Source organism: Ursus maritimus, unplaced genomic scaffold, assembly GCF_017311325.1.
Source record: "Ursus maritimus isolate PB19 unplaced genomic scaffold, ASM1731132v1 scaffold_10, whole genome shotgun sequence".
NCBI lineage: Eukaryota > Metazoa > Chordata > Mammalia > Carnivora > Ursidae > Ursus > Ursus maritimus.
The window spans coordinates 12,074,768-12,102,232 of record NW_024423344.1 but is presented as its reverse complement, the minus strand read 5'-3'; the positions used below and the strand labels follow the sequence as shown (position 1 = coordinate 12,102,232).

General features: G+C 41.8%; 1 protein-coding gene and 1 long non-coding RNA gene across 2 annotated transcripts in view; one reads left to right on the top strand and one right to left on the bottom strand.

Annotated features, from left to right (window-relative positions):
- Positions 1-20,271, bottom strand: part of FRY (FRY microtubule binding protein) — a 252,030-nt gene extending 231,759 nt beyond the window's left edge. Inside the window, exon 1 of the mRNA XM_008692211.2 lies at positions 19,485-20,271. Within this exon, the coding sequence (XP_008690433.2) occupies positions 19,485-19,554 (70 nt within the window). The 5' untranslated portion in view covers positions 19,555-20,271. The remainder of the gene's footprint in view (positions 1-19,484) is intronic.
- LOC103664350 lies at positions 19,804-27,103 on the top strand. The gene is made up of 2 exons (XR_005832373.1): positions 19,804-19,931; positions 26,847-27,103. It is a non-coding gene; the product is annotated as an uncharacterized LOC103664350 (long non-coding RNA).
- The last annotated feature ends 362 nt before the right edge of the window (positions 27,104-27,465 follow it).

Sequence of the window (27,465 nt, the reverse complement as noted above, 5' to 3'; positions counted from 1 at the left end):
GTCTATGCTGTTTCATACTAGCCACGTATAGCTATTAAGCCTTTAAATTGTGACCAGAGCAACTGAGTTACTCGATTTTAATTTTCATTTGCTTAAATTAAAATTTAAAACCTGATGCTTCATTCAGTTATCAGAAAAAAGTTATGTTTGGAAGAATTGCATACATGAAACTCTATTCATCTATAAATTTTATGAAATCTAAATAAAGTATTTGACCCATTTGGTGTCCAAATTTAGATGTGCTGGTGGTGTAAGACAAACACTGAATTTTGAAGAAAGAGTCCCCCCCCAAATGTAAAATACTTATTGATAATTTTATGCTGATTACATGTTGAAATAATACTTTAGATATACTGAACTAGGTAAAATATTTTATCAAAATTAATTTCAGATGTTTGAAAGCTCTGTTTAATGTGGCTACTAAAAAAACTTAAAGTTGCATATGCGCCCTGCGTTATGTTTCTATTATACATGCTGTTCTCAAGACCACTTACTGCTTTATAAGACGGACAGATGGGAAAAATTTTTGTGGAAAGCCATTAAGAGAAGCCACAGTGTTGCACAGTCATGAATTAGGAAATACCCATAGTCGGATATATTTACAAATAAATGATAAAAATATTGATTTAATAAGCAAACATTTATTAATCACTTCAAAAAGTATCAGGTTGGGTGGGACTGAGCGGTGATTACCTTTATCCCCACTTGATGGCTGAGAAAATCAGATTAACCTGTCCAAGATAGCACACCAGTAAATGCTAGAGAAAAGGACTCAAATACAGCTTTTCTGGCTCAGAAGCTTGTACCCTTCAAGCTACACCAGATTGCTTCCTAGAAGTTGAGAAGCAAAAACACCATAAAAGATCTCTCTGCTATTCAATGCTTCCACGTGGCACCCAAATCCATATAAAACCAAATATAAAACTGACTAGGGACCAGATTTTTAAACATCTTATACTCCCTTAGCAGTGTCATCATCTACATGACAATTGATAACGCACTGATTTGTAATAGTTTCTGTATTGCTATCATCATTCTCACTGAATATCTCATGGATTTCCACCTGGCCCGCCTCTTTGCGGTAAGAACGTCACACTTCTTTGCAATGCACCCAGGCTTCCACTGAAGTGTTTCACACACACACACAGTGAATATTCGTTGATTTGTTTACATTTTTAATTTTTTAAACCACATCTCTGTGGGAAGGAAACCTGGTAAAATCGTCTAAGATTGTGACTTCCTAATACAGACCCCCATTAGCCAAAGAGGTACACCACTATCTCGACTCATGGACACAGTTCATCACGGGCATGTAATTCAGTGGGCTCGGAGTTAATATCCACCTGAAAACTCAGGAGGAATTCAAGTGCCGGGGAGAATGGGCTCAATATTTAACTAGAAAGCTAAACGGACAAAAGTCCATATGAATTTTTAGTGGGCTTCTTTTTCATTCTGACCGGCAGTTCTGGACTCCCTTCCATCTGCTCTGCTCCATCAAGCCACTCTTTCGATTTGCTTCTGCCGCGGTGACCTACACACTTCTTTATTTGACCTTCCTTTTCCTCTCAATCTTGCTGACCCATCTTCTCTTTCAAAGACCTTTAAAAGAACTCCACTTGTGCCACAAAGCCTCCCTTTAACCAAATAAGAGGGAAACGGTTATTTTCCTTACCCAATTACATCCTGGGATGCAAGAACTTTGAGCTCCCAAATTGGAAGGGGGTGAAAATATTTAAATATTAATGGAGTATTATTATTGCATAACCTTTGGGCTTGATTATCTCCGATCTCCACCATATCGCTATAGGTTCCCCTACTTAAGAATCCTCATTCTTAAGTAGCCTCTGTAGAGTTGTTGACATGCTGACCTGTCTGCCTGCAGTACTGTGTGGTGGATATATAATTATAAATTAATTTTAAGTTCATTATTTTGCAATATTCATTCAGAGAATTGAGAGTACACGAGACAGCAGAGGTTTTTATAATCAAGTTAGGCACACGACTGCCTTGGTTTCTTAAGTGATGACATACCCCATGCCATTACTTATTAATTGTTACCAGAGCACTCTGTGGCATTCTGAAATAGTTACTGTCATGCCCTGGCAGCCCATGAAAGTTAATGCAACTTCCAGAAGTTTCGTCATATAAGGGCAGGGAAGGAGGCTTTGGAAGAATCTGATTCAACTAGCCTTAACGGGATGGAGTTTGAATTGGCATAAAAAAAGAAAAATACATCATCGTCAAGTTGCCTATGAGTGGGAGAAATTTCCTCCTAGAAGGATTTATGCAGGTACACGCGGCCCCAGAAAGCACACTGCTCTCCCTAAACAGTGAGGGAAAAGTGAAACAATTGATAATTGTCTGCATGGCAGCAGCAAACCAGGTCTGGCTAGGAGTACAATAAAAAGCAGCTAACAGATATCATCTTGAACCGCATCTCTAAAGAAGTGCCGATGTTGGGACTGTTCATGGTGCATCGGTTTCCTGCGAAAATCACAGTACATTTTCCTAGGAGACTTTCGTATGTGCAAACTGCTTGAGACCACTTAGCTGAACTGATACTCTACCACCACCCCTGAGCATTCCAGTGGGCTGTGTGCCATTTGTTAGATGTTAATCTGTACATTCAAGTGACTCAAGGTCATTTGGTCATCTCAATTGTATATTTTATTAAAAAACAAAACCTGTCCATCTGTAACCTGGGAATAACTATGAAACCAATTCCACAGCGGCTAAGCACAGCAGCTGCGAAACACCTCTGGGTGACCTCAGTGCAGTCAATCAAGTGAGTATTGTCGAGAGAGAACTCTACAATCCCATTATCCTCCACACAAATATTCTATTTAAAGAGCACGGCTTTCTATTCAACGTATAATTTCAAAACACTGTTCCTCAGGTGATTGCTTCTGTCCTTCTCTTTAAGCAGCTTGCATGACTACAGAACCACACGTGTTTTGTATGTGCTTAACAGAGCACAGACCTAGGGTAGATACCGAGTCCTGGTGATTCCACCGCCAACAGTTTAAAACTGCTCCCTCCTCTCCAATGCCGCCACCATCACCTTGAGTCCTTGTCACCTCTTTCCTAGGTTATCCCTGAAGGGACTCTCCCTACCTCCATTTTTTCACTAAGACTCCAAGAGTGAGCTGTGATCTCACCATGTTGCTCCCTGACTAAAAATCCCTGGAGGCTGCCCCATGCTTTCAGGGTGAAGCCCGGAGCCTTCAGCAGGTCCTTCAACGTGCCTCATGATCTGACCCAACTTGTGCAGCATCTGTCACTCTCTGTCAAGGACCCTGGGATCCAGCTGTCACTGACTGGCCACATCTACACCTCCCTGCATTTGCTCACGTTGTTTCCTCCGCTCCTTGCCCTCTTCTCTGTAGCATTCTTCAAGTTCAAATGTCACAGCCTCTGGGAACTATTCCTAGCCTCTTCCCTCCCACTTCAAATGCTGAATCACTTCCTCCTCTTGATGATTCTATATGTCGGTCTCTCTAAGGCCAGGCACAATGGCTGGCACAGGTAGAACACGTATTTAATCAGCATTTTTGTTCTCTCTGCAACTTCCTTAGGCCTTCTCTTTCATTAAAGCGGGCGGTCCTTGACTGTAAAGCTCCCGGAAGGCAAGAGCAGGGTCCTCTCTCCCACGGTGCCCCACACAAGGAGGCCTTTAATAATTTACAAGAAGCAAAGGAGGGCCTGCTGATTCACTCTCAGGGACTTCCTAGAACTTTTCGAGCATGTCCAGTTTGGGCTGATGCTTTGAGTACATCCACCTCATGAGAAAATCGTGAGGAAAATCTTTGGGTTCAGACTATTTTCTAGTAAGGTAATCCGTTTCTCCAAATACATTCTCACGTGGGGAAAGACCTTGAGCAGTAAAAATTACATTAACTCAGTCGATTCCACCAAGAATGGTCTCCTTCTAATTTGGCAAATGTGGCTGGAAGGTTTAAAAGTAAAGTTAAATTAAATCCATATAACGCATACGACATTTAGATAAATACTGATATTTGTTATTATTTTAACAGAGAGCAAACTTTGACAGGGTTAATAAATTTAAAACAAAAACAAAAAGAGGGGGATGTGCAAAATGGGCAAAGGGGAGTGGGAGACACAGGTACCCTGTTGTGGAATGAATACGTCACAGGGATGAAAGGCACAGCATAGGGAATACAGTCAGTGGTACTGGAATAGCGCTGTATGGTGACCGATGGGAGCTAATACTTACGGTGAGCACGGCATAACACCTAGAGTTCTTGAATCACTGTGTTGTACACCCGAAACTACTGTGACATTGTGTGTCAACTATACTTCAACAAAAATTCTTTTAAAAATAAGACAAAAGCAAAAACAATCTATCACAGAAATATTCTCTCAAGTTGGCTGATCACTACATAAATAAAAAATTATTTCACTCGAACTTCATTTTGAGTTTCATGGACACATCCGCCCAGGGTTCTATGAACACAATGGTGCAATTGAACTTGTTGAATTTACTCAAAGAAAACAGGTGAGGGTCACAGAAAGAAGGGGACTTTAAAGCCAAGAGTAGATGTTAATTACTGTTTGAAATAAAAGACTCTGACGTACAGAATGTTTGGTATTGCTTGCTAGGTTCTGATCTACGGATGGGATAAATGAACGCTTGCGAAGTTTGGCCCTAAACCTCCCACGCCCGTTCAGGTCATTTTATCCTGTCAAACATTTAAGTTTGTTAACAGCCAATGTGTCCTGAAGTGTTCTGGGGAATCTGACAATGACAGGATGATGGATTTTTAGCCCGGGGCGGGGGGGAATCTAGACAGGCACAGCACAGTTACACAACAACGTCACTGTTGCGACAATGGAAGCGTGTAGAAAGCGTAGGGGAAGTGGGGCAGTGAGAGAAAACTTCACTCCAAAGGGGACACCTGAACTCATCATACTTGGGAGGGGAGTTCGGCTCAGATCCAAAAAGCATACACTTTCTGTTTAACTCATGTGACACAGAAACTACTGCAACTATAACATATACTAACACCTTGCTGTGTTATCAGTCACTCTACACAATTCGGAATTTGAAAGAAAGGTATTTCACCTCAGATATCTTCAGATGGTATGGTCTCTGAAGTTCCAAAAACATAGCTCTTCACCAAAATGTCCACTATACGAAGTGGAAAAGATCAGATTGCCAAGCCAAGAAGAAGTCACAGAGAACCCCAGGCCTCTTCAGGTCCTGGTCACTCTGTCTTGGCAATGAGGTAATGAGATAAAAGCATTCACTCATAGAGGAATTTAGATAAGCATGAAATGGGGAAATAATAAGAGTAATGGCTCCCGTTTATTGAGCAACTGCCAAGAGAGGCTGTATGCTTCATCAACTCATTTAATGGTTATGGCTCTATGCGTACATATATATACACGCGGTACTTCTTTCTAAAGACGTGCATGATACCTTTATAGGCAATCAGTTTAAGTAACTTGCTCAAGGTCACATAGCAAGTAAGTGGCCGAGACAAACTGGATGTTCATAAACAGCCCAAATCATATGGAAAAAGGAACTAAAACAAGCTTAAGTAAATTATTTTCACATTTTATACTATAATCAAAATTAGCGAATCCAGTGGTCACAAAGGCAGAAGAATACAGAAGAGACAAAAAGTAAGTCACGGCTCCTCCCCGTAGAGGATTCACAGTTCAGAGCCACAGCTTTGTGTGGCTTCCCAGTGTGGGTATTTAACCTCTCCTTAGGCCAGAACACAATGAAGAACTAGGTTTGCATAATGGGCCTTTCTTCTTTGTGCCACGTGACCACAGTTGCATCATTTCCCTCTGCCGCATGGCTTCAGTGAAGAGTGTGATTCACTTCTGTTTTCAGCAAGGAAAAATAAAAGCAAATAACCCGAGTGGGATGACACTTCTGGCTCACTCTTCCAGACTTGGTTCACTTTCCAACCATTTCTTGGTTGAAGTGGAGGAGACAGACACTCGCACTCAAGCGCCGAGCTCCCATGACTCTGCCAGGCCCAGCACCATGGGGCATGGATAGGTCTTTGACACGAATTTAATACTGTCCGTAAAGAACCTTCCAACCTTCTCTCCCTTGTGTAGGTCAATAGCAGAAACATGAAAACATGGAGCTGAATAAATCCGTGAGGAGTTGTCTTTCAATAGAAAACAGCCCAGTAAGATGCAGACTGAAATGGGGAGGGATGTCCTAGGGACAGGATCAACAATTTATCTCTATCCTTTGCCCAGAGCCTGAAGAGCATTTTCATTCTCCTGGCCCAAGAAGTGACAGTCTCTTAGTCACTCCCTAAAACAAGAGCCTTGTCTGGCAGAACAATATATTTAATGAGCTCATTGGGCCAGTTTGACGGCTGTTATTTTGTGTATAGGGGACACTTGAGGATTGATGAGTGGACCTTCCATCCCTGGAGTGTGTACCCTTCATGACGAGTTAGATGCTCTGCCTGAGCTCCCTTTACCAGATCATTATACTTAACTTTGGTCTTCTCCTGCACTCTAGGCAACCTTCCTTAATTTCTGCATCATGCCTATCAAGTCCAGGCTCTCCATATCTCACCAGCATAAAAGCATACAGAATAATATATTCTAGCATGACAACAATACTCTCACCCCACTCCTGGCCCATGAATGAGATTACAGACTGTGCGCCAGGTCACAGGTCAAGTCCATTTTTGCATTCCATAGAACTTGTAAGCTTATGGAAACAAATGGTTTGGATATAGATGGTCTGTAAAATGAATTCAGATGATCACTTTCAGTTCATAATGACATTTTTAGTTATTCAGTGTGTTTGCAACTATCAACCAGTGTTGATATGACCCCCGCATTTTGGAAATCTCACTCTCAAGTGCCAACACACCATTACAAAAGCAAAGGTGAGATCAGTGCACAAAGCTGTGGTGAGGACCAGACGGTCCTGGAGAGGTGGCTGGTGGCAGAGAGGCAGGAAAGGAAGAGTTGTGGGTCCTCCAGATGGGATGGCCCGTGTCATGAACCCCTGGAACCAGGCCTTGGCAGAGATAACGGGGACAGAGATCCAGATGTGGGAGACATCATTTGGAAAAGAATGCATGACAAGTTTTAACAATATTTTCAATGAACAAGAAAGAAGGGCTGAAAAGGACTCCAGTTTCTTGCCTGGGACTAACTGATCATGAAATTCAGCATTTACAATGAAGCTGAACAGAATAAGGGACCTGGAGGAGAGAGAGAAAGTCATAGCTTCACCAGGCTGGTGAGAAACGATTCAGCTTTGGAGATAACTATCAGAAATACAGGAACATAGTAGGGAAGATCTGGCCTTAGGGGTCAATGAGTAATATTTATGTACAAACAATAGTCACTCTTATTCATACATGCAACTCATCTTTCAGGGGGTTGATTATTGGTCATATTTTATGGTAATTATCAATTTATGTTGGTTGCTTTCACTAGACAATCTTCTCCTTAAGAGCAGGAACTTGGCTCATGTTCAGCTAAAAGTCATCTCAGGGTATTAGAATTCAAAATTGTTTTTTCTGCTGTCTACACAAACTGTGTCCAAAGGCTGAAAGCAGTAGGTCAATCAGAGTGGCAAAAGACGCATTTCTCCTATTTTCAGGAAGAAGAATACATTCCAGAAATTCCCCCACCAACTTGAAGCACAGTTGCAAGCTTGCACTGAAGGTTGAGAATAAGTGAGCATCTGTCTCTTTCAGACATGCTGGGGGAAATGAGCACAGGAGGGAGTTGGGAATGACCCCTGCTGGGCAGCCCATAAGAACAGAGGTTCTAGAGCCGGAAGTAAATTTGAATCTAGGTGCCAGCACTTACTGATGCACTTTCCCTGGGGAAGTCATTCATTCATTCATTCATTCATTCATTCATTCATTTTTCACCTATACAGTGGTATTTGACTCCATAGGATCTGATGAAGTTTAAATGAGATAGTGCTTAGAACAGTGGGTGAAACTAGAGGCAGAGAGGTACAGAATTTTTATTTGAGACCTCTTAAGGCTCTTTGCCACTGCTTTTTGACAAATACCACTGTGGTAACTTAGTAGGAAATACATGTCAATATCCTTCTGCTCCTACCTGAGTTTCATCAATTTCACCTACTATTAATCAATCTCCTGATCTTGCAAAGAATAATGAGAGGTAGCATAGGTTAGTGTTTACCCTAGACTCTAGGTCTGATTCCTGGCTCTGTCACTTACAAATGATATGTGTAAAATAGGGTCATGGTGAAGATTAGAGGAAATGATGCATGTAAAGCATTTAATACAGCACCTGACACTTCGTAAGGGCTTATAAATATCAGCTATTATTACTGTGCTTAATGCAAGGCTACGTAACAAAAGGTGGGGAGTTATTAATAGTCATCTACCATTGTATGGATTATATTTTATGGCAGTTTCTATTGTTGCCTACCCTTCTGCCTTGGTAAGAATCTCTATTTTGTTCAAGCAGCAGGTAGAAGTCTCTTGTCCGTGGACCCACCCCAGCCCCAGGGCATGGATCATGGTTTGTCTAAACCAACATGGTAATTCCATTCAACTTTGCCAGGCCTGGCATACCATCCAATTCCAATTAGGAGTGCAAGAGGAAGTTTGCTGGGGTCTTTGGCAAAATTTTCTCCTTCTTGCCAGAAGAAAGACCTAACCTGGACTCCCTCCCTTCCTGACTCTTAAGTAAAGCAAAGATGTTTGGAACTGAGGTGGCCATCTGTGATCATGCAGTGACAAGTCTAAAGATTGGATGGTCTGAGTCCTTGAGCTTCTAAATCCACCTGGAACCTCCCATGTCCAGACTGTGGGTTAGGTAAGTGAATTAAAAGTCTTGACTTTTTCAGCCATTATGAAGTTATTCTAGTATTTATGGCAAGAGCCCCCTAAAATGACACACATTTCAAATTACTAGATGGTAAGAAAAAGTTACCATACATTATACCTATGAATGGCACGCCTGTTACTGTACTGTGATTAGTGACAAGAGGGATTCAGGATTTAGAATAAAAGTCACTGATCCTACTCAATCATTTCTAATTCATATTTTTCTTTTTTTAAGTGGAACAATTGGCTAATCTCAAAAGATAATTTAAATTTCAACTCCTTTGCCCCTCTAGGAAAATGGCAATATAAGCATTAAAGTGGCTCACAAAATGGTTAACGAGAGAAAGAAAAGACGCTAAGTTAACGTTAAAATAAGATTTTTGGATATTTAAAATGTAGAATTTTAGAGAGAGGATTTTTAGAGGATGAGAATGAATTCTCAATCATAATTTTGACCTTTCTTAAAACTCAAGAATTTAACATTCTTAGTTTTGTTTTTTTTTAGTGGAAAATGGGCCAGGTTTTCAAACACCTTCAAAATTTCTATTTCAATTGGCAGAAGCTGGGATTAGCTTTCCCATAATGATAAGGACTGGGGGTTTGTTAGTAAACAGAACACAAAAATCAGCAGGGAATACTACAATATTTTCTTACTTTCCTATTTTCCTGCAATTGTATTCAGTCAAATAAAATAGAGAAGATGTTGTCCTGTACTCTCAGCCTAGAAGAGAAGATGAGAACAGGACTCAGGGCCACCATCAAACCCTGAGGGAAGTAAAACAAAACACCCAGTGTGGCCCAACACAGGGCTTGGCTTCTCTCTAAACTCCCGAAGGAAGCTAAAATACTCATTTGAAAAGTAGAAGTTTAATTTTGGGATGCTGAAATAGTACAAGTGATACTACAGCTAAGGCCATGTTGTCAGTCAATAGCAAGGCCTCATTTTTAGGGGAGAGTCATTAAAAATGTGGTTTTCAAAAGCTGAAAATTGAGAAGCTGAGTTTCATTTTTTGAAGAAAAACTGCAATTTGTCTTCCACTTGGTGTTCGCACTTGTAAATTTTAAACTAACTGCTTATAATTTGCGAAAGCCATAGGCGATCTATTCCCTTAGGGCAACTTTTTTAGTTGTAAAATTCTTTAAAGCTGTCACGAGAACTTTCTACCTAGTCGCAGGCATAAATTACAGGTGGATGGTGTAACAAAACCAAACGGTGTTTCAGACAGATTTTTAATACTATCTTGCATCCTTATGACCTTCTTTATTTCAACATGACTTAACTGAAACATAATATCTACTAAAACCTAGGAGAGTATCCTTTGACTGTATGATCATTATGCTATAAAGCTTCCAGAATGCCAGCAATTTCTACAAGCACCATATCTCACCGTGCCGAAAGAAATGCTTGTCTCCCGATCAAGAATGCTGGCACTTCAAATTGGAGACAACCCTGTTCAAATTCACTGAGTTGGATACACAGTCATTTTATTGTAAAAAAACAAAAAACAAAAAAACAAAACAAAACAACAACAACAAAAGACACAATAGAAAGAACCTGATAGGCTGTGTAGTGTGACACCTATTTCTTATTCAGGATACTTAAAAGCATACTAGTCCAAGAAAGTGATCAAGCTTAGAAAGCCCAGATCAAGTCTCTACTTATCAGTCAAGTTCAACGGCGTACAACTCATCCTCCTCCAGTTTGGCTTTAATGGCATAGGAGAAATAACTGACACATATGATGATATTTACACAAACCTCATTTTTCAGTGGAGGTATTCAAAACCCTTCACATTAAACAGGTAGCGACAAGGTGTCACGTTTGTTCCTTTCACATAAGGAAGTGGGGAAAGGAGGCAATCAAGGTCACACACAGACAAATAACAGAAAAACAGGGAAGAAAAACTTAATCTCGTATTTAAACAACTGAAGTATGTTACTGAGTTGACGCTTATGTAATATGCTATTTTCTTGATTTGCCAGATCCTTCCTACATCAATATAACATTCAAATGGAATTTTACTAAAGGTTCGCCCTAGTTAATCTAATACCCTGTCCTTTTCATGGCTGCCAAAATACATATTTACCTGTTTAAGTCTAAACTCAAAGAAGTTAGCCTACTGTCTCTTAAGCTCAGGCAAAAAAATTTTAATGGAAATTTGATTGTATATTTCCATAATGTTGTGCTTGTGGCATTAGCTGAAAAATTCTGGAAATTTCAAAGCTGTCTTCCACTGCTAAACTACTTTGCACTTTGCAATTGATTAAGAACAGCAGAGGCAGTCAGAGTTGTATATCAAATTAGAGTTGATAAAAGCTCTTAAAATAGATTTGAATGCCGTCTTGAAAAAGATTTCAACTCCCTTAAATTGACATGACAACAAATTCTTACAGCAGCATAAAAAGTATTAGCTGAAATGTTATGGCTTTGGCTTAAATTTCCATCTGCAGCTCATCTACACAGTAGAAAGGAATTAAACCAAAATCAGACTCATTATAGAGTCTGATATGCTGGCAGAATATAAACTTTCACTGCTTAGCAGCTGGAGTTCTGGGTGACTAATATTTAAATGCTTGTGCTTGTATGTTCTGTGAGAAAGAAGAAAAGTGTTTGTAACCACATAGTGAGAGGTAGGATCATGACCTTACAGAAATATAGAATTCTCTCACACACACAATTTTCTCTTTAATCTCAATATTCTGAAGAGTGAGAGGACCACTCAAATGAAGAATGAGTAGCTTTAAATTAGTACCAGGTCAAAATTCTGATAAACATGGTAAATCTTCTTCAGAGTTTTCTAATGCAAAGAATGCCTATCTGAAGCTCTTGCTGCCCCCAATACTGACATCTAGAAAAGTGTCCCAGGGTAAATAATTCACCTTTCCTCTTCTCCTTCAGCTATCCTGCTAGGAGGAATGTTCTTATAGGAATTTGCCTGCTAACACCAGGTTTCCAACCGTTGTCCGATCCCATGTAAGTGTAAATCCATAAAGTTAAACTCAACAGAATCTATTGAACACACTCTCCCAAATAAAAATTCTCTAGGACATACACTGTCTATGAAATACCACTGGATCCTTTCCCTGGGATTCTTCTGCATTAATATTTCTGACTTCTGAAACTAACAAGGAAGGAAGGTTAGCTCTGAGATCCCTGATGGTAGGACCCCAGATCTGATTCAGTTATGAAACTCCCAGAGCAGTGTGCCTGGGGCATGGTGGTCAAAAGGAAGTCCTGAATAGTGTTTGTCTTGCTTCTCTGACACTGTGGAGTCGCAAGGGATTCTGGAGCAACAACCAAGAAAAGCCGACGCTAAGAGATTAAGTTTCTGAGTATAATCCAGTATCAAAAAGTAAGTAAAGATTTCTTATGGAAAAAACTATTCCTATTGCTCCTTCAAGACTGAGAGACACTTTTCAACTCAAAGGAGAGAACATTTTCCTATTCATGTAGCCAACAGTTCTACAGTGGAGAGATGTTTAAATGAATATGATGAAAAGGAATCAATCAAATGACAGATTCATAAGAAAAAAGATGAGATAAAGCTGTGTACTTTATTTTTCACAAATGCCATTCACCTTTCAGGAAGTGGTTGCCTGCTAAACCTTCTGCACTGGGCTGTGTGCAAGTAGGGGGTGATTCTCAGAAGGTATCATGTTGTAGAAAATTAGACATGCTTGAGTGTTTAACAAAGATGAGTAAGAAATCGTAGGATACAAATACATTCAGAAAACGTGGTACATGTTTTATATTTTTTAATATATATTTTTCATTTATTTTTTTAATTTACATGCAATTAATTAACGTATAATAATATGTATGTGTTTTTAAACGGACTCACTTCTGTGCATGTGAAGTCATAGGTGCCAAGATACACTGCATTTTTTTTCAAAGTCCTATTCAAAGGTAAAGACCCTGGACTAAAATCATGATTTGGTCGTTTGAATCTGATCTGAAACCTCACAAAATATACCTAGTTGATACCATCTGGGTGTCTCATCGCTCAGAAGCTCTACTTTGGGGGATTAAGCCTTATCGTCCTAAACCAGGAACATTTAAGAGGAAGCTAGTTTATTCATAATCAATGGATCCCATTCATCAAGTGAGGTAATGTTTTTAAAGGTGCTGAGCAAACCACAAGGCACTAAATAAATTGAAGGTTTAGTACCAGCAAGAACCTGCACAAAAAGCTTGTGTATCAGGCTAACAAGCCACAGGGCAGCCCCAACTCAGGAAAATGTCATTTCTCAGCCCAAACTCACATCCGAGCCCAATCATTTTGAATATCCCATGAAGCTTAGAAACCTGGAAGTTACTAATACAATGATCAGGACATATGTAACCCATTCAATTCCTTGAACTGTACCCAGAAGTGAACTAATGGGTCATAGGTATTAAAATGTTTTGAAACAGATGTCTTTTAAATAAAGAGAATATTTCATGTGGTATCATCTAAATGTGTCGTTGAAACATCTGAATGCTGGCAACTTTCTCAAATATCCTGGGCTGTTCCCAGATTGTAAAAGTATCCAGATCACCTCTCCTTCTTGCCCCCTGCTGTTTTTCTGTCTATTTCAGCTCTTGTTGGCACCTTTACCTAGCAGCATGCAAAAGTAGGGAAAAAAAGTTGAAATCAAATCATTTCGTGCTGCCAGCCTTATAGCAGGTTTTGTGCTGGTCGAAACTGGCACTATCAGGGAAAATGAGATATCTGAATTATAGATTTCCATGAGTCTTGGAGATATTCTCCCTGTTCTCCCTGCTAAAGATGATTAGGAGTTTGCTACCATTTCCTAAACAGAAATACAACCCATCAGAGAAACCTCAGCATGGTATGCAAATGACCATTCAAAAAGAAATAAAGCTTATTAGTATCTTTTTATTTACTAGAGCCATTAAATTATGTATTTATATATACTTCCAAAAAGCAGGGGAAAAAATCAACATGAAACACTCCTAACAAAAGAAGTAGCTTTTTACTACAATCTTTTATGCATGTGTTGTATGTTCAATCAAATGACCACGGTGAACAGACTGTATTGTTTGTAATAATAATAGTGAAGATGTCAATACTTAGGTCTTCCAAACAGGCCTGCGCTAAGGAGATAGTGCCCTCCAGCACCAGTTCTTGGGGGGAAGTGGGTGGAGGGAGGAAGATTATGAATAAACTAGCTTCCTCTCCATGTTCCTGCTTTAGGATGACAGGGCTTGATTCCCCCAAAGTTGACCTTCTGAGCGATGAGATTCCCAGATGGCCTCAACTGGTATATTCTGTGAGGTTTCAGATCAGACTCAAAAGCCCAAATCATGATTTTAGTCCAGGGTCTTTACCTTTCACTAGGATTTTGAAAAGAGGGTGGGAGGATAGAGAAAGTGGAGTGGGCTCGCACACTCACCCAGCCCAAGACTCAGGGGTGCGTAGGGAGGGAGGGAGCTGGTGGTTGGCAGTGGCATCGGCTAACAAGAATGAAAGTACCTATAATGCACTAAAGTCCCCAATGTTCTTGACCCTTTGATCATCCTATGGGCGATTCTTAAAAATGTGATTATCAAGTAGATTGGGGGAAAGGTTTATGGCACTTACTAGCATCCTGACTTTCAACAAATCATTTTCCCAACTCATTTTATTTTTCGTCGGTAAAGTGTGGTAATAACGTCACCTTGCAGGGTTATTGGAAAGAGTGAAGATAATAAACACAATGGTCAGATGGCCCCCTTTGCCCATGGCAGTCCCAGTATAATTATTAACTTTCATTCTCAAAAGTGTCCCAGTTTGGACAAATAATGATGTGGTTGCCCTACACATAAATTATCAAGCATAACATCTGACAGGGAGTGGGCCCTCAGTCCGTGTGACAGTTACTGTGATTCTAAAATTGTTCAAGCATATTAACAATGACAAAAAAAAAATACCCAAAACAAACACACAAAAGCTGCCACTTGTTACTTATCTTCTTCACAAACCCAGAAGCAGGCTCTTTTGCTCAGGGTAGATGTTGATTTGGGGTTTCGTTTCTCTTCAGAACTATAAACTACTTGAGCGGAAGTGACCATGACCTGAGGGAGTGCACACTCGGTCAGACATGTGAGTGACAGGAACACTGGAGTAAGTCCCTCCCAAGCGCCTAGAAGGTGCTGGGCACTTCGTACGGTTTCAGGGCACTGAGGGAAGCTCGCTTGCTCGCTGCTGTATGGCTCTGCTGGATTCAGGTGACTTGGTTAACTTTAGTTTTCTACTGCTTCACCTCGGCTCCACAGAGAGTTAACTAATACCTTGAGGTTTCTCTTAAGTCTTTCTTATAGAGTCTTTGGGCTACACTGATGACATAAACAGGGGTCGGTAAGTCCTGCTCTGCGCTCAGCCAATGGTGTTTCCCATCCCCATGTGCATGCGATCTCTCTCTGTCCCCAGAGTTAAACCAACACTAATCAGCATTTCGTTCTTTTTTTTTTTTTAAGAGTTTATTTCTTTGAGAGGGCACAAAAGCAAGAGAGATCACAGAGGGAGAGGGAGAAGCTGACTTCCCTCTGAGCAGGGAGCCCTATGTGGGGCTCGATCCCAGGACCCTGAGATCACGACCAAAGCCGAAAGCAGATGCTTAACTGATCGAGCCACCCAGGCACCCCCACTCACCAGCATTTCTATGTTGGACAGAAACATTGTCCTTCAGCACCACAACTTAGAACACCACGATGTATCTGAAAAATGCCACATCCAATTCTCCCAAGTGATGTAAGTTTTTCTAGAGCAATGTTAGACATTTCACAATGCATCGCAGCCCAAAACAGGCAAAGGGCTTGCTCGGTTCCCCAGACTCGTTTATTTGTCAGTGGAATTCTTGTTGCTTGAAAGAGTTAATAAGCATCCAAAAGTTCCCCTCTATGGGGTAGCAAGATTTGACAAATGTAGGAAAGATACAAACAGCCCTGGAAAGAGCAAGACGTTGAATAAGTTCGGAATTACCTCTGTGTTCATTGGGCCCTGGGTTCGTTTGGAAACCAGTAGACAGAAACCCAGGAATGCCAGGGAGAGGTTTCAGATGGGTGGAAGAACCCACACGCTCGCTCTATACATCAATAAAAAACGTGCCTTCCTTTCCTCTGAAATAGCTTGGAATGATCTGCTCTAAACTTTGTTGCAAACCTGAAAGGCTAAGAGGACTTCCTACCACTGAAGAAGTTGCCAGGCCATCTCCTGTACTGCTGGGAGGTATTAGGGGAGGTGGGAATATTCTAAAGTAGTTGAGGTAGAAAAGGGGGGAATATTAAAAAGTAAATCTAGAAAAGAAATGGCTCGAAGGAAGCAACTATTTTGGTGTACTCCTACAGTTCTCTAGGGGTGTAGCAAGTGTTGACTACTCATCGAATAATCCACAAATGATGTCAATCCAAGGGGGGAAAGGGGTCTGATGGATTTTAAGTGGGTTTAGAAGGGAGGGGAGCGTTGGAATACCTTCATGTTATTTTAACATTTATTGAGTGTTTACGATGTGCTAGATATTGTTCTAAGCGCTTTAATTCTTAAATACCTCATTTACTCCTGTGAAGTATCCATTCTTCTTGCTGCCATTTACAGATGAGAAGCAGAGAGGAGTTAATTAACTGTCGAAGGCCACACAGGTGCAGGCGATAGAGACCTGAACCACGTTTATCTGGTCCTACAACTTGTGTGTTCTAGCCGAGGGCGTGCCAGATTAGGGGGCCCCTGTGAGTACAGGTACGGAGCGAGAGCAGATGAGGGGTGAGCAGATTACATTTGGCTGGAGCAGAAGAACAACTGGAGAGAGAGGCTGGATGAGGGGCTCAAAGAGGGTCCTGAATGGCCATCACAGGCTCAGGGGCAAGAGGGAGCTGTGGCGGGGTCTCTGAATTGCTGGCAGAAGCCTCTCCAGAAGCCCCCTCCGCATCAGGGGGACCTTCAGGAGACCACTGGGGCATGCCAGGTTAAACTGAGAAAGGCCCGTGGAGGCTGTGGCTGTGAACACCAAGGGGAGCAGCTGTGAGAATCACTGACTGGCCTTGGAAAGGTCTGGGTATGACTGGGGAAGGAGCCTCAGGACTTAATGGGGGGGAGGTCCAAGGGGCTAAGGAAAGCCTCTGCAGTCAGGTCTACAAAGAACATTTTATTTCCAGACATCAAGGCCATTTTAATTCCCAACTCCATTAAAATGAAAGGGCAGCCTGACAGAGTGGGCATGCCAATGAAGAGGAGTATCGAAATGAACAGTGAATAAAAGCCAACACATCTCACCAGGCAATGACTGCTTTAATTGACTTGTTAATTCTTCAGAGGAGACAGATATACATGAAATTACGCTTCCCCCACAATGTGCCCTTAAAAAAAAATGAATGGAAACCTTAATGGACATGCTCATGGAATCACCTCTCCTCTCACTACCACCTTGCAAAGCAGTCAGCCACAGTTACACGGTTTGTTTTATTGCTTTTTCATTGTTGTACTTTTATAAATAAGCACCACTATGTAATTAGGAGCCTGGTTCCCCACTCGGGTTATGTGGGCGGGCATCCTGGCCTCTCAAACCTGCTGCTGGCCCACGATGAGCTGCTCAGCTCCGTGATGCAGCCTCTCAGCCGGGTTCCACTGAGTAGGTCAAAGCCCTCAGGCTACTGTTTTCTACCGACAGACAAACTCCTTTCTCTCTTTGCTACTGAAAATATGTAAATCCGAGAGCAAAGCTAGTTATAAGCAGGTCAGTGTTGCAACAAGCTTAAAGAAGACTAAGCATAAAGTGTATTTCCTCTTCCTCTTTCAAGAAAGGACTGAAAAGCATTCTGACTTCCAAAGGAACGCTAAAGAGAATCACCAAGTCCACGCTTCTGTAATAAAGAAATTAAGAGAGGGCAGGTATGGTGTCTCATTCACCTCTGCAGCCCCCCAGCCTAGCATAGTAGGTGTAGAATAAATATTTGCTGAATGAATTAAAACAATTCAAAATTGTGTCCCAGAGACTCTCCAAGTAGATATGAACAGTCATTTTGAACAATTTCCTGATGTGAGAGAGCGCGTGTGTGTGTGTGGGGGGGTGCATTAGGAAAGGTGGAGAGAATATACACTTTGTCTAGAGTAATTTGAAAATTGACAAGGGGAGAAAGATTTTAAAAGAAATCCCACTGGCCTCAGTATTGTCACACATAATTTTCTATCTAATGAGACAATGACAAAAATTGATAGGAGAAAATCATCTGGCCTTGGTGTACTGAAAATGATGATTCAAAACCACGTACCGATGTCAAACTCACAGTAAGTCTTTCCAGTTATTGGAAAGCTGCTCCAGTAAGAACCCCGTGTGTCAAATCCTTTTCATTAATCAAAGGGCGGATAGACAAAGGAGGATTCATCCTTGAGTGTGAAGCATCACACGAATAATGGATCCAAGATAAGTGAATTACGACTACAACAAATAAAGGAATGCTATTTGGGGGACAGTATGACTCCCAAATGGCTTCCCACTTGTAGAAAAACAGCCTCAGACAAGCCCCATCGTGTATACAGTGGTGCAAAATGACCTGGGAAAAAATGGTTTCTTTGGATATCACTGAGAGATGCATATCCCTGAATACCTTAAGGCTGAAGGTACTTTGGCTCTTTTCTTACAGCAATTATGGCATAGCTTCTCCTGCCCAGGTTCTGTTTACATAAGAACAATCTTGGCCACAGGTCATCTGGGTAGGAGATAATTAATCGCCAGCTCTTAGAGCACAGGTAGGTTAATTAGCATGCATGTAATAAGGCATCAGAATTTTTCTTGGAAAAATTGTTTTAAATTTCAAACAATTAAGGATCTGTAATACCTGCCGGTCTTTTATCCAGAGCAAGCACAAAGGCTGTTGGAGAAAATAGAGAAGACTTTGTTTTTAAACTATTCAGAAAACACAAAGCATCACTGATCACCTGAAGGCCTCATTTTAATGTGATTCCAGATCCATGATGCCTTAGAGGTTGTCTTTTGGAAATATGGTATTGCTAAAATCTTTAAGTAGGTCAGCAATGGAACTTCAGAAGCCATAACATTCTGATATCCTAATAAACGATCAGGGTCAGAACCTTACTTGTTTATATTTCAGCAAAGCATGTTGTCCGTTTGGACTATAACACATGAGGATTTTTACAAACCCAAATATTAAATAACATTCTGAACATCATCCACACGGACAAGGGAGAGAGAAATAAATCTGCAAATGCCTCTATATACAAAAGAGATGAGTCTTAGGTTTTGGACTATTAGCACTTTTTTTCCTCCAGACAATACCCTAATAAAACAATTATGAAGTACTGTGAAACCCTGCCACACCCCTTCGATTAAACCACACTTCACCAAATACTTAGATAAAGCCTGATCAAATAAACATTAAGGCAGAAAATGCAGCATTCGAATGCCCCCTCCTGCGCTCTGCCCGAGTCTGAAGGGCCATCTCACTTGCAAATTCAATCAAACAAAATCTACTGTGATTCCCCTGCAGCCTCTGCACTTAAGGAAAGCTAGTTCGGTCTCTGACATTTTGATTTTCACAGCAGACCGAACCAAAAAAACTTCCTTGGCTCACAGGCTTATGCCTCCAGTTGAGATTTGATTTCTTGAACCTTACGCAACATCCAGCAAACACACACACAGAAAAGGTTATTTTCTATTACTCACTATTACTCCAGGATTTCAGTAAATATTTGATACTGATCTCAAAGAAGCCGGAATCCTGCTGGCTGGCCATGTCGGCGGTATACAAAGAGGCTCCTGGGACTGGACCGGGAGCCGCTGGAGGAGCAGGTACCGGGCGTGGAGATGTGCCTGTCACAGGTTAGTGATGTAAGCGGGGGGTCAGCGGCGGAGAGGAAGGCTCTGCAGATCTACCTCCGGCACCGGCACGGAGTCCTCATTTAAAGGACACCGAGGAGCGGGAGAGAGATGCTCGGCCGCTCCTCCTCCTCCTTCACGTCCTCCTCCTCGGGGTTCAGAACTTGCTTCTTATTTGCTGGGTGCTGATCTGCCTGCAGCCCTCAGAGGCGGCGGCGGCCGCTGCTTTCATTTCTGGGCTGCCATAACCAGAGCCGCCCGCTGCCGGCCGCCCACATGCTCGGCTCCAGCCAGGTACGCTCCCGAGGAAGTCCCCACCTGAACTGCGATCCGTTTTCCCCTGGGAGGGAGGGTTTCTTGGCTGGCCTCCCTGACACAGTGCAGACAGCTCAGCCCACACAGCTCTCCGCAGGGCTGAGGGATGGGCTAGGAGCGCCGCCCCTTGCCCCTGCCCCTGCCCACGGGCTCAACCTGAGCCACCACTCAGCCCCGGACTCAGCCGGAGGAGGAGGAAGGAGGAATTTCCCAGCTCCTATAGCTCGTCGCTCTTCAGAAATGCTTCCAGGGAGCAGCCGGCGGGAGCAGTGGCTGCTACTTCCCCTGGTGTCTGTCCCTGAAATATACACAACTGCATCGCGCTGCAGCAGGCAAAGCTGCACCCCTAGATCTGGTTGCAGTGACGTTTTTTAAAAGCCCCATCTGTCAGCCTTGTTGCAGTAGGAAAGCGGAGGTTTTTTCTTCCCCTTCTTTCCCGGGCACACTGGCAGCTGCACTTTGTGCTCCCCCCTCCCAGAAAGGCTTGGCGGTTTGAGAGGCACCCCACCCCGAAACATGTGCATCTGAAGGGGATGCTCAGTCGGGTTGTTTACAGAATGTCAGGCTCCACAACAGATCTGGTTCTCAAACCGATCATTTCTAAGAATCACCGAGCCCACAGAAGCTTCTTTATTTGTATTAAAAGAATAAGAAGTAAAGGCATTATATTCCTTGCCGTACAATGGTTTTTTAGTTCATGAAATCTTGCTATCAGGTGTCCTGATTTCGGTTAGCTGTATTTCATGTTATCATATAGCTTGAATAGGGGATTAAATAAGAGCATTTTAATTTTGACAGGCTGCCTTTCCGTAGGTGGGATTGGGCTAACCGTCTCACAAACCACGGAATACTTCTCCCTTTCCAGTACATTTCTGATTAATACTTTCCTAAGGAATGAATAAAGCCATATTAATAATTATTGAACATAAAAAATGTTGGGCAACTCCCTTCAAATCAACACACAAATAGGACTTTTTAGACTAACAGTTCTTTTAAGAAATGGAAAGAGTGCAATATAGTTTTAAGACGAGGAATTTTTTAAAATTTAGCATTACAGAGAACCAGTACTATGTCCTGAAATGCCCCAAGACACCATCAATATAAGCTGTTCAAGCTCCTCACACTTACACAAAAGGCAAGCCCTGAACCACTAAGATTTCCAGCTCCACTCACAGTGTTTCATTCCCGTGAAGTCACTTATCAGATGGACTTTTTTTTTTTTAAAGATTTTATTTATTTGACAGAGAGAGAGACAGATAGCAAGAGAGAGCACAAGTGGGTAGGAGAGGGAGAAGCAGGCTCCCCACAGAACAGGGAGCTGGATGAGGGGCTCGATCCCAGGACCCTGGGATTATGACCTGAGCGGAAGGCAGACGCCCAACCCACCGAGCCACCCAGGCACCCCTGGACTTCTTTTTTGTTTACACACATACTAGACTTGATAAGCTAATTTTGTTTTGTCACCTGTTCTTTGAATGTATGGATTCCAAGTAAAACAGGACCCAAAGGTTTTACCTCAAAACAGTGATCACATACGAAAACAAAACTAATATCCACACCCACCTTTCTGAGGCCTCTGCATGGCAGTGAATGAACAGGGAGGCTGTACAGTGCCTTGAGGTTAATGGGCGCAAAGTCTCTCAAGACAGGCCCCAAATTCCTACCTGGCTCCAGACCTACTAGCTAGGAGAACTGGGGCAAGCTATTAATCTCACTACGCCTCAGTTTCCTCACCTGGGAAATGGGGATAATAGTGGTGCCAACCTCATTCAGTTTTTGAAAAGATTAGATGACATTATGAAAAAAGTGCTCAGCATAGTGTCTTGCATATAGTGAACAATTAGGCTTTGGCGATACTGATATTTACCATGCAACCGTAGGGACGCCAGAATGGAACTGTGGAAGTTAAGCACATGTTTGGACTGCTGGTATGACTTAGAAGGTATATCACTTTAGCACACCAATGGTAACAATTTGGGGCTAGCAAGCTGGAGATGTTTCAAACAGCTGCGATAAGCAAGCACGCTATTATATATCGTTCCTCAAGTATACAGAGATTCTCTTCGGTCCACCTTATAAAAAAGATCTTAACTGGCTTTTCAAAATTTTCAATCCTACTATAAACATACTAATTGGCTGAGAATGCCACTCTTATATAGATTTCAAGAGGAAACAACCATAAAATTTTAAATGCTATTGAGAAAAGAATGTTTTTAATGGCATCTCATTTTCCCTGTGAAGAGCGAATCAGTAACTAAGAGCCCAGTTTCTGTCCGTTAGAACCTGCAATCTTGCTCATGTGTGCTCCCCCCCCCCATTTGAGTATCTTTAAAGAGTGCATATATTGTAAAAGAACAGAAAAGGCCTTTTGTTTTGTTGAAAGGCCTACAAGTCAAATAGAATGACACCTGCTGCAAGCTGGGATAAAACATGTATCCTTTTGTCTCCTCTCTGGCGGGGGCGGGGAGGCTCGTTTAAAAAAAAAAAAAAATGTAGTCAGAACAGGCACCTGGACAGAGGGACCTAAAATACAAAATAAAATCTGAATCTGTCCCCGCCTTGTTATGAGACTTCAGATGTCAGTTAAGAGGAACAAGGGAACTTTCCTTAATAATCTTAGGAGACCATATAATGAATCTTTAAGCAAGGGATCAGGCATAGACTTTGGAGGCTCAGAGAAAAGTAGGAGTAATACAGGAAAGCTGAAAGGTCTCAGGAAGTGGTATCCAAGGGGAGGGGAAAAAAAAGCCAGAAAGTGACCTGAGACATCATAATTAGTAGCACCACCTACGTTTATTCAATATTATGTTTAAAAATACCGATTTTAGCATATTTAATCCTCACCCACAACCTAGGAAGTTCTATTAAGAGCCCCATTTCATAGATGAGAAAATGGAGGCTTAAAGAAGCAGAGAATAAGGTCAAGGTCATAGAGCTGGCAAAATTTAGGTCTAGCAAATATTAGAACTGGAGCCCTTTATTCTTCTTATTTTTATTTATTTATTTATTTATTTAATCACAAGCAAGGCAAGAATCATCACTTCTTATCCAAAATTCAGGAAGAGATGCTAAGACCGTTGTTATTACGACATAATAGGAGTGCTTCAGGCCCCATTGGCTCTCCAGGACTGCTTACTGCCTTCCCCTTGGGCTCTAGCCTGGGGAAGGATTGTTCCCTGGGGCTTTGCCCCACCCCAAAGGAACCTAGAGAAGAATGCTGTTATGTTTCACATTAATTTGATTGGCTGTACAGGTTGTGGTCTGTATAAGAATGCCGGACCCGGGGTAGGGGTGAGGCGAGTGAGGGTGGCAAGCTCATCTGAACTCTACAAGTTGTAAAGGGGTGGAAATGAGCTGTGTCCACCCTAGTGTGTGCCACACATCTGCCCTGTACTCAATCCACAGGAAGGGGTGCCTGATTGTGATCCATACAGCGAACGGACTGGCGGTAGCCTGGGGAGGTGTGGTAGGAACCCTAAGAAAACCCTAAGAGCATTTCAAGAAGGCAGAGGCCGACTGGTCACCTGTGTCCCAGCCTGCTGAGTGGCAAGGTGGGATGAGGCTGAAATATACAATCCATGCACCTTTTGCCATCTGTGGCATTTAGCCATCCTGCCTGAGTTCCTACTCTCTATTCTCTCCCTCCAGAAGAGCCATGTGTCTCTCACTTGCGTATCTGCCGCAGCCCCCAGCACACACTAAGTTCTCACGCAAAAAACACATACAGTGAGTCGCTGAATGAACAGACGTGTCACGCATGCCTACCGCTATCCATTGCACTTCTGTTGCACATTTTTTTTTCACGGGCAATCAGTTTGTGTTTTAATTCATATTTTAATTTTTCTTTCCTAGCATTTCTGACAATTTTTTTTGAGACTAAAATGTGTCGTGTTCAAAAAAATGTGACAACATTGGGGCGCCTGGGTGGCAGCGGTTGAGAGTCTGCCTTCGGCTCAGGGTGTGATCCCGGCGTTATGGGATCGAGCCCCACATCAGGCTCCTCCACTATGAGCCTGCTTCTTCCTCTCCCACTCCCCCTGCTTGTGTTCCCTCTCTCGCTGGCTGTCTCTCTGTCAAATGAATAAATAAAATCTTAAAAAAAAAAATGTGACAACAAAGCTAGGCAAACAATCTGGATGCTTGCCAACATCAAGAGCCGTCTCATAATGGTTTTTAAAGAGTCTGATTGAGTTGATTGGGTTAGGGTTGGAGCCCGTCCCCTTTCCCTGTGGATGGCTGCACGTGGGCACACACGTGTAATTATTGTCAGAGTGACATGTACATTCATGCATAGAATGTATTAGGCAGAAGAGAAATGTTTTCCTAGCATCCTGAGGAAACAAAGGAAAATCACTTATTGTAAGAAAAAATAGCTTTATCAATTTTTGTTCAGTTTAAAATTCCAAAAAAGCTTTAAATATATCCTATTCCTACAATTATCTATTGTTGCTTAGTAAGGATAGTTCCAAGTCAAGTTAAGCATCACCTGAGATCAATGGTGACAAATGTGGAGAAGGCTTTGTTTCTCTTTATGCAGGATGAGGTCCTTTAGAGATAAAGAAAGCGTCAATATCAATCAAAAACTTTTTTGATAGATTTTAGATGCATAATTTGGGGCTGATCTGTCTTGTGCTAAAAACACAGCAGAGAAAAAAAAATATGAAGTGATGCCACATCACGTTCATTTCGTAAACAGAAAACTCAATAATCATTCCTTAAAAAACCCAACCCACACACACAAATCTTCACAAAAATAGATCCTGCAAATTTTGAAAACGCTTACTCCATTACTATTCAGTACAAATACTCTTTTTTTTCCCCAAAGGAACTGAAACACATTTAAATGTTCTGAAAGCCCCAGAACCTCATTAAAGTGCAGCATGTTGTTGCAAAGTCAGACGTAAACAAGGAGAATCCTATCTCTTAAAGTAGTTTTCATTAAAAATTAGCAGCAGAACCCATTTTTCTTCCCCACTCACCTCCTCTGCCAAGGAGTTTTATAAGGGACCGTGAGCCCTGACAAAGGAACCGAATGTCAGTCTAGCTCATGGGAAGCCCTTGAAGGATTTGAGCAGCAAAAGGCATCCGATGGCAGCAGGGAGCAGGGTCAAGCTTGAAGTCCAGCCCTCTTGCTGCTCTGCACGGGGAAGGCCCCCTCCATAAGCCCACAGTCACCCAGGGTGTGTTACAAGTCTAGCGGAAGGTGGGGAATTCACATTAATCGAGCGCTTGAGGTTGAGACACTGCTAGGCTGTATTTCAGAGGACCTGTATGGACACACGCGAGCAAAGAGCCACATCTGCTGGACACAGGTAAGGCACGTCTCAAAAAGTGGCGCTGACACATCATTAGAATGGATTGGGACTCAGGTGTTTGTTAACTCAGGTCTCTACCCCCAGCGTCTTCATAACTGGTGAAATGAAAATTGGGCCTCTCTCCCAACACTTCCCACTAATGTTCCAATATTTGCTCTTGAGTGGTGACTTCCAGAGCAAATATTCCACAGATATTAATTAGAAGGGGTAAACTATAGTATGCCAGAGCCAAGGCCCTGCTCTCCCACATAGGAGCTCTGTTGCTTGGCCCCTGAACATCTCCCAGACTCAGTTTCCTTATCTGTAAAATAGCGTTTATCTCACAGGTCTGTTATGAGGATTAGATGAGCACATAGCCAGATGACAACTGTTAGGTCACACATCTAGAGCTAGCAATGAACCCAGAATACACAGCACAAAATGCCCCCTTAACTCCAAAGTCAGGTAACGGAAGGGGGGGCGGAGAGAGAGAGAGACTCTGCTCATCACAGAGGGCTCCCATCTCCAGCCCCCACCATGCCCACACCCCCTCTCCCACTGGCTGCCAGGATAAGACCAAAGTTTTGCAGAAGTAAAGAAAGCCTGAATTTGTGCGCGTACAAAGAAGTATTATTTAATATTTTAGTGCTTCCGATTTTCGGTGCCCAGGGTAAAGCCAAGTAGAGGTTCTGGTGAGCTTAGTGTAGGCTCAATATCTACCTAATTTACTCTTCTCATTGACCTCTCGAGGCAGTGCCTGCAGATTCGGATATTAGGCTCGAGCTAAACCAGGAGATGTAGTTCACACATATTTTGTATGTACAAATATAAAGATTTGATCTCAATTGCTGCAAGGCACAGTAGTAGTTAATCTGCATTTATAGACTGTATGTAAAGAGAAAATACAGGTTTCTTCCGCTGCCTTTTATCGTGAAAGCACACAACAATGCTGATAACTGTATTACCCTATTTTCAAATACCACCAGCAACCAGAGAAACAATTTACACTGAGATACAAACAGGTCCAACATCACGAGCTGCAATAGGAGCCAACAATTACTACATGATTATAAAATATTACTTCCTTTCTGAAGAAGTAAAAATATGGCACTTGCTTTGCATGTCGCTATTTACCAAAAATGCACCAATTAATAATACTTAAGATAAAAAAAATATATTAATCACCACTCTTCCCAAACATTGGTTGCCATTTAAAGGAGAACTAAGAAAATAGTTTTTCCTTGTAAAAATGATAATTTAACAAACAAAAAAAGATGCATTCTCATAGTTGCGTTTAAGTGTTTTGGCTATGGTAAGACATTCCCGTTATTAAATGATTAAAACTCAAGTACCTAATTTTAGGGCTAGAACTAATATTCCCACTAATGTTCCCAATTTCATACACAAAAGTAAATATTAGATTTTAAGTCATAAGAGGCAGGTCAACTTTTCCTCAAAGGTACCATTTAATGTATATAGTTATTGAAATCTAGAATTTTGAAGTCAATGCAATTGGGGAAAATTGGAAATTTTGATTAGTTTTTTTATATCCTTGCTACTTAACCTTTACACACACCAACCACTTTTCTCTTTCTTCTAGGTGTGATCATCACTTTTGCAGTTATCCACCAACAAAGTCTGATAGACTGGGAGTCAAGAAACTCTTTATTCTTCTCCTTACTCTGACCCTGATACAATGACCTTGGACAAGTTACTTTCTACTAAATGAGGAAAGCTGCTCCTTATCACCAGATGGGCTCATCTCCTAGGGCAGGCCAGGCTTTGATTTTCCATAGTATTGGGAGGGGCCCCAGCACAGGGAAAGAACACCACGTAATAAATTATTTGGTGTCAGTCTTTGGCATATGTTATTTAAATCTTTTGGCAACAGATTTACCTTCTCAATTCTGTTCTGATAAAGCTAGTATCAAAAGCATCCCCTATAATGAACACGTTAGCTGACAAGCAGAAGCAGCTGACACGGGACCAAAAAAAAAAATAATCGGGAAGTAGAAAAAGATAAGTCAATGTGAAAATGATTGAGTTGTCTTCTGTGAAGGTAATAAGGTAGTATCAAAGTGCTTCATTTGGTTTAGAGGAAAACGGACGCACAGTCTACAACTGGCCGAGTCGTGGAAACCAGGAGTACACCATAGCTGAAAACCAGCTCATTGTCCCTGAGATTGAAGAGTTGAGCTAAGGAATTACAGATCCATAGA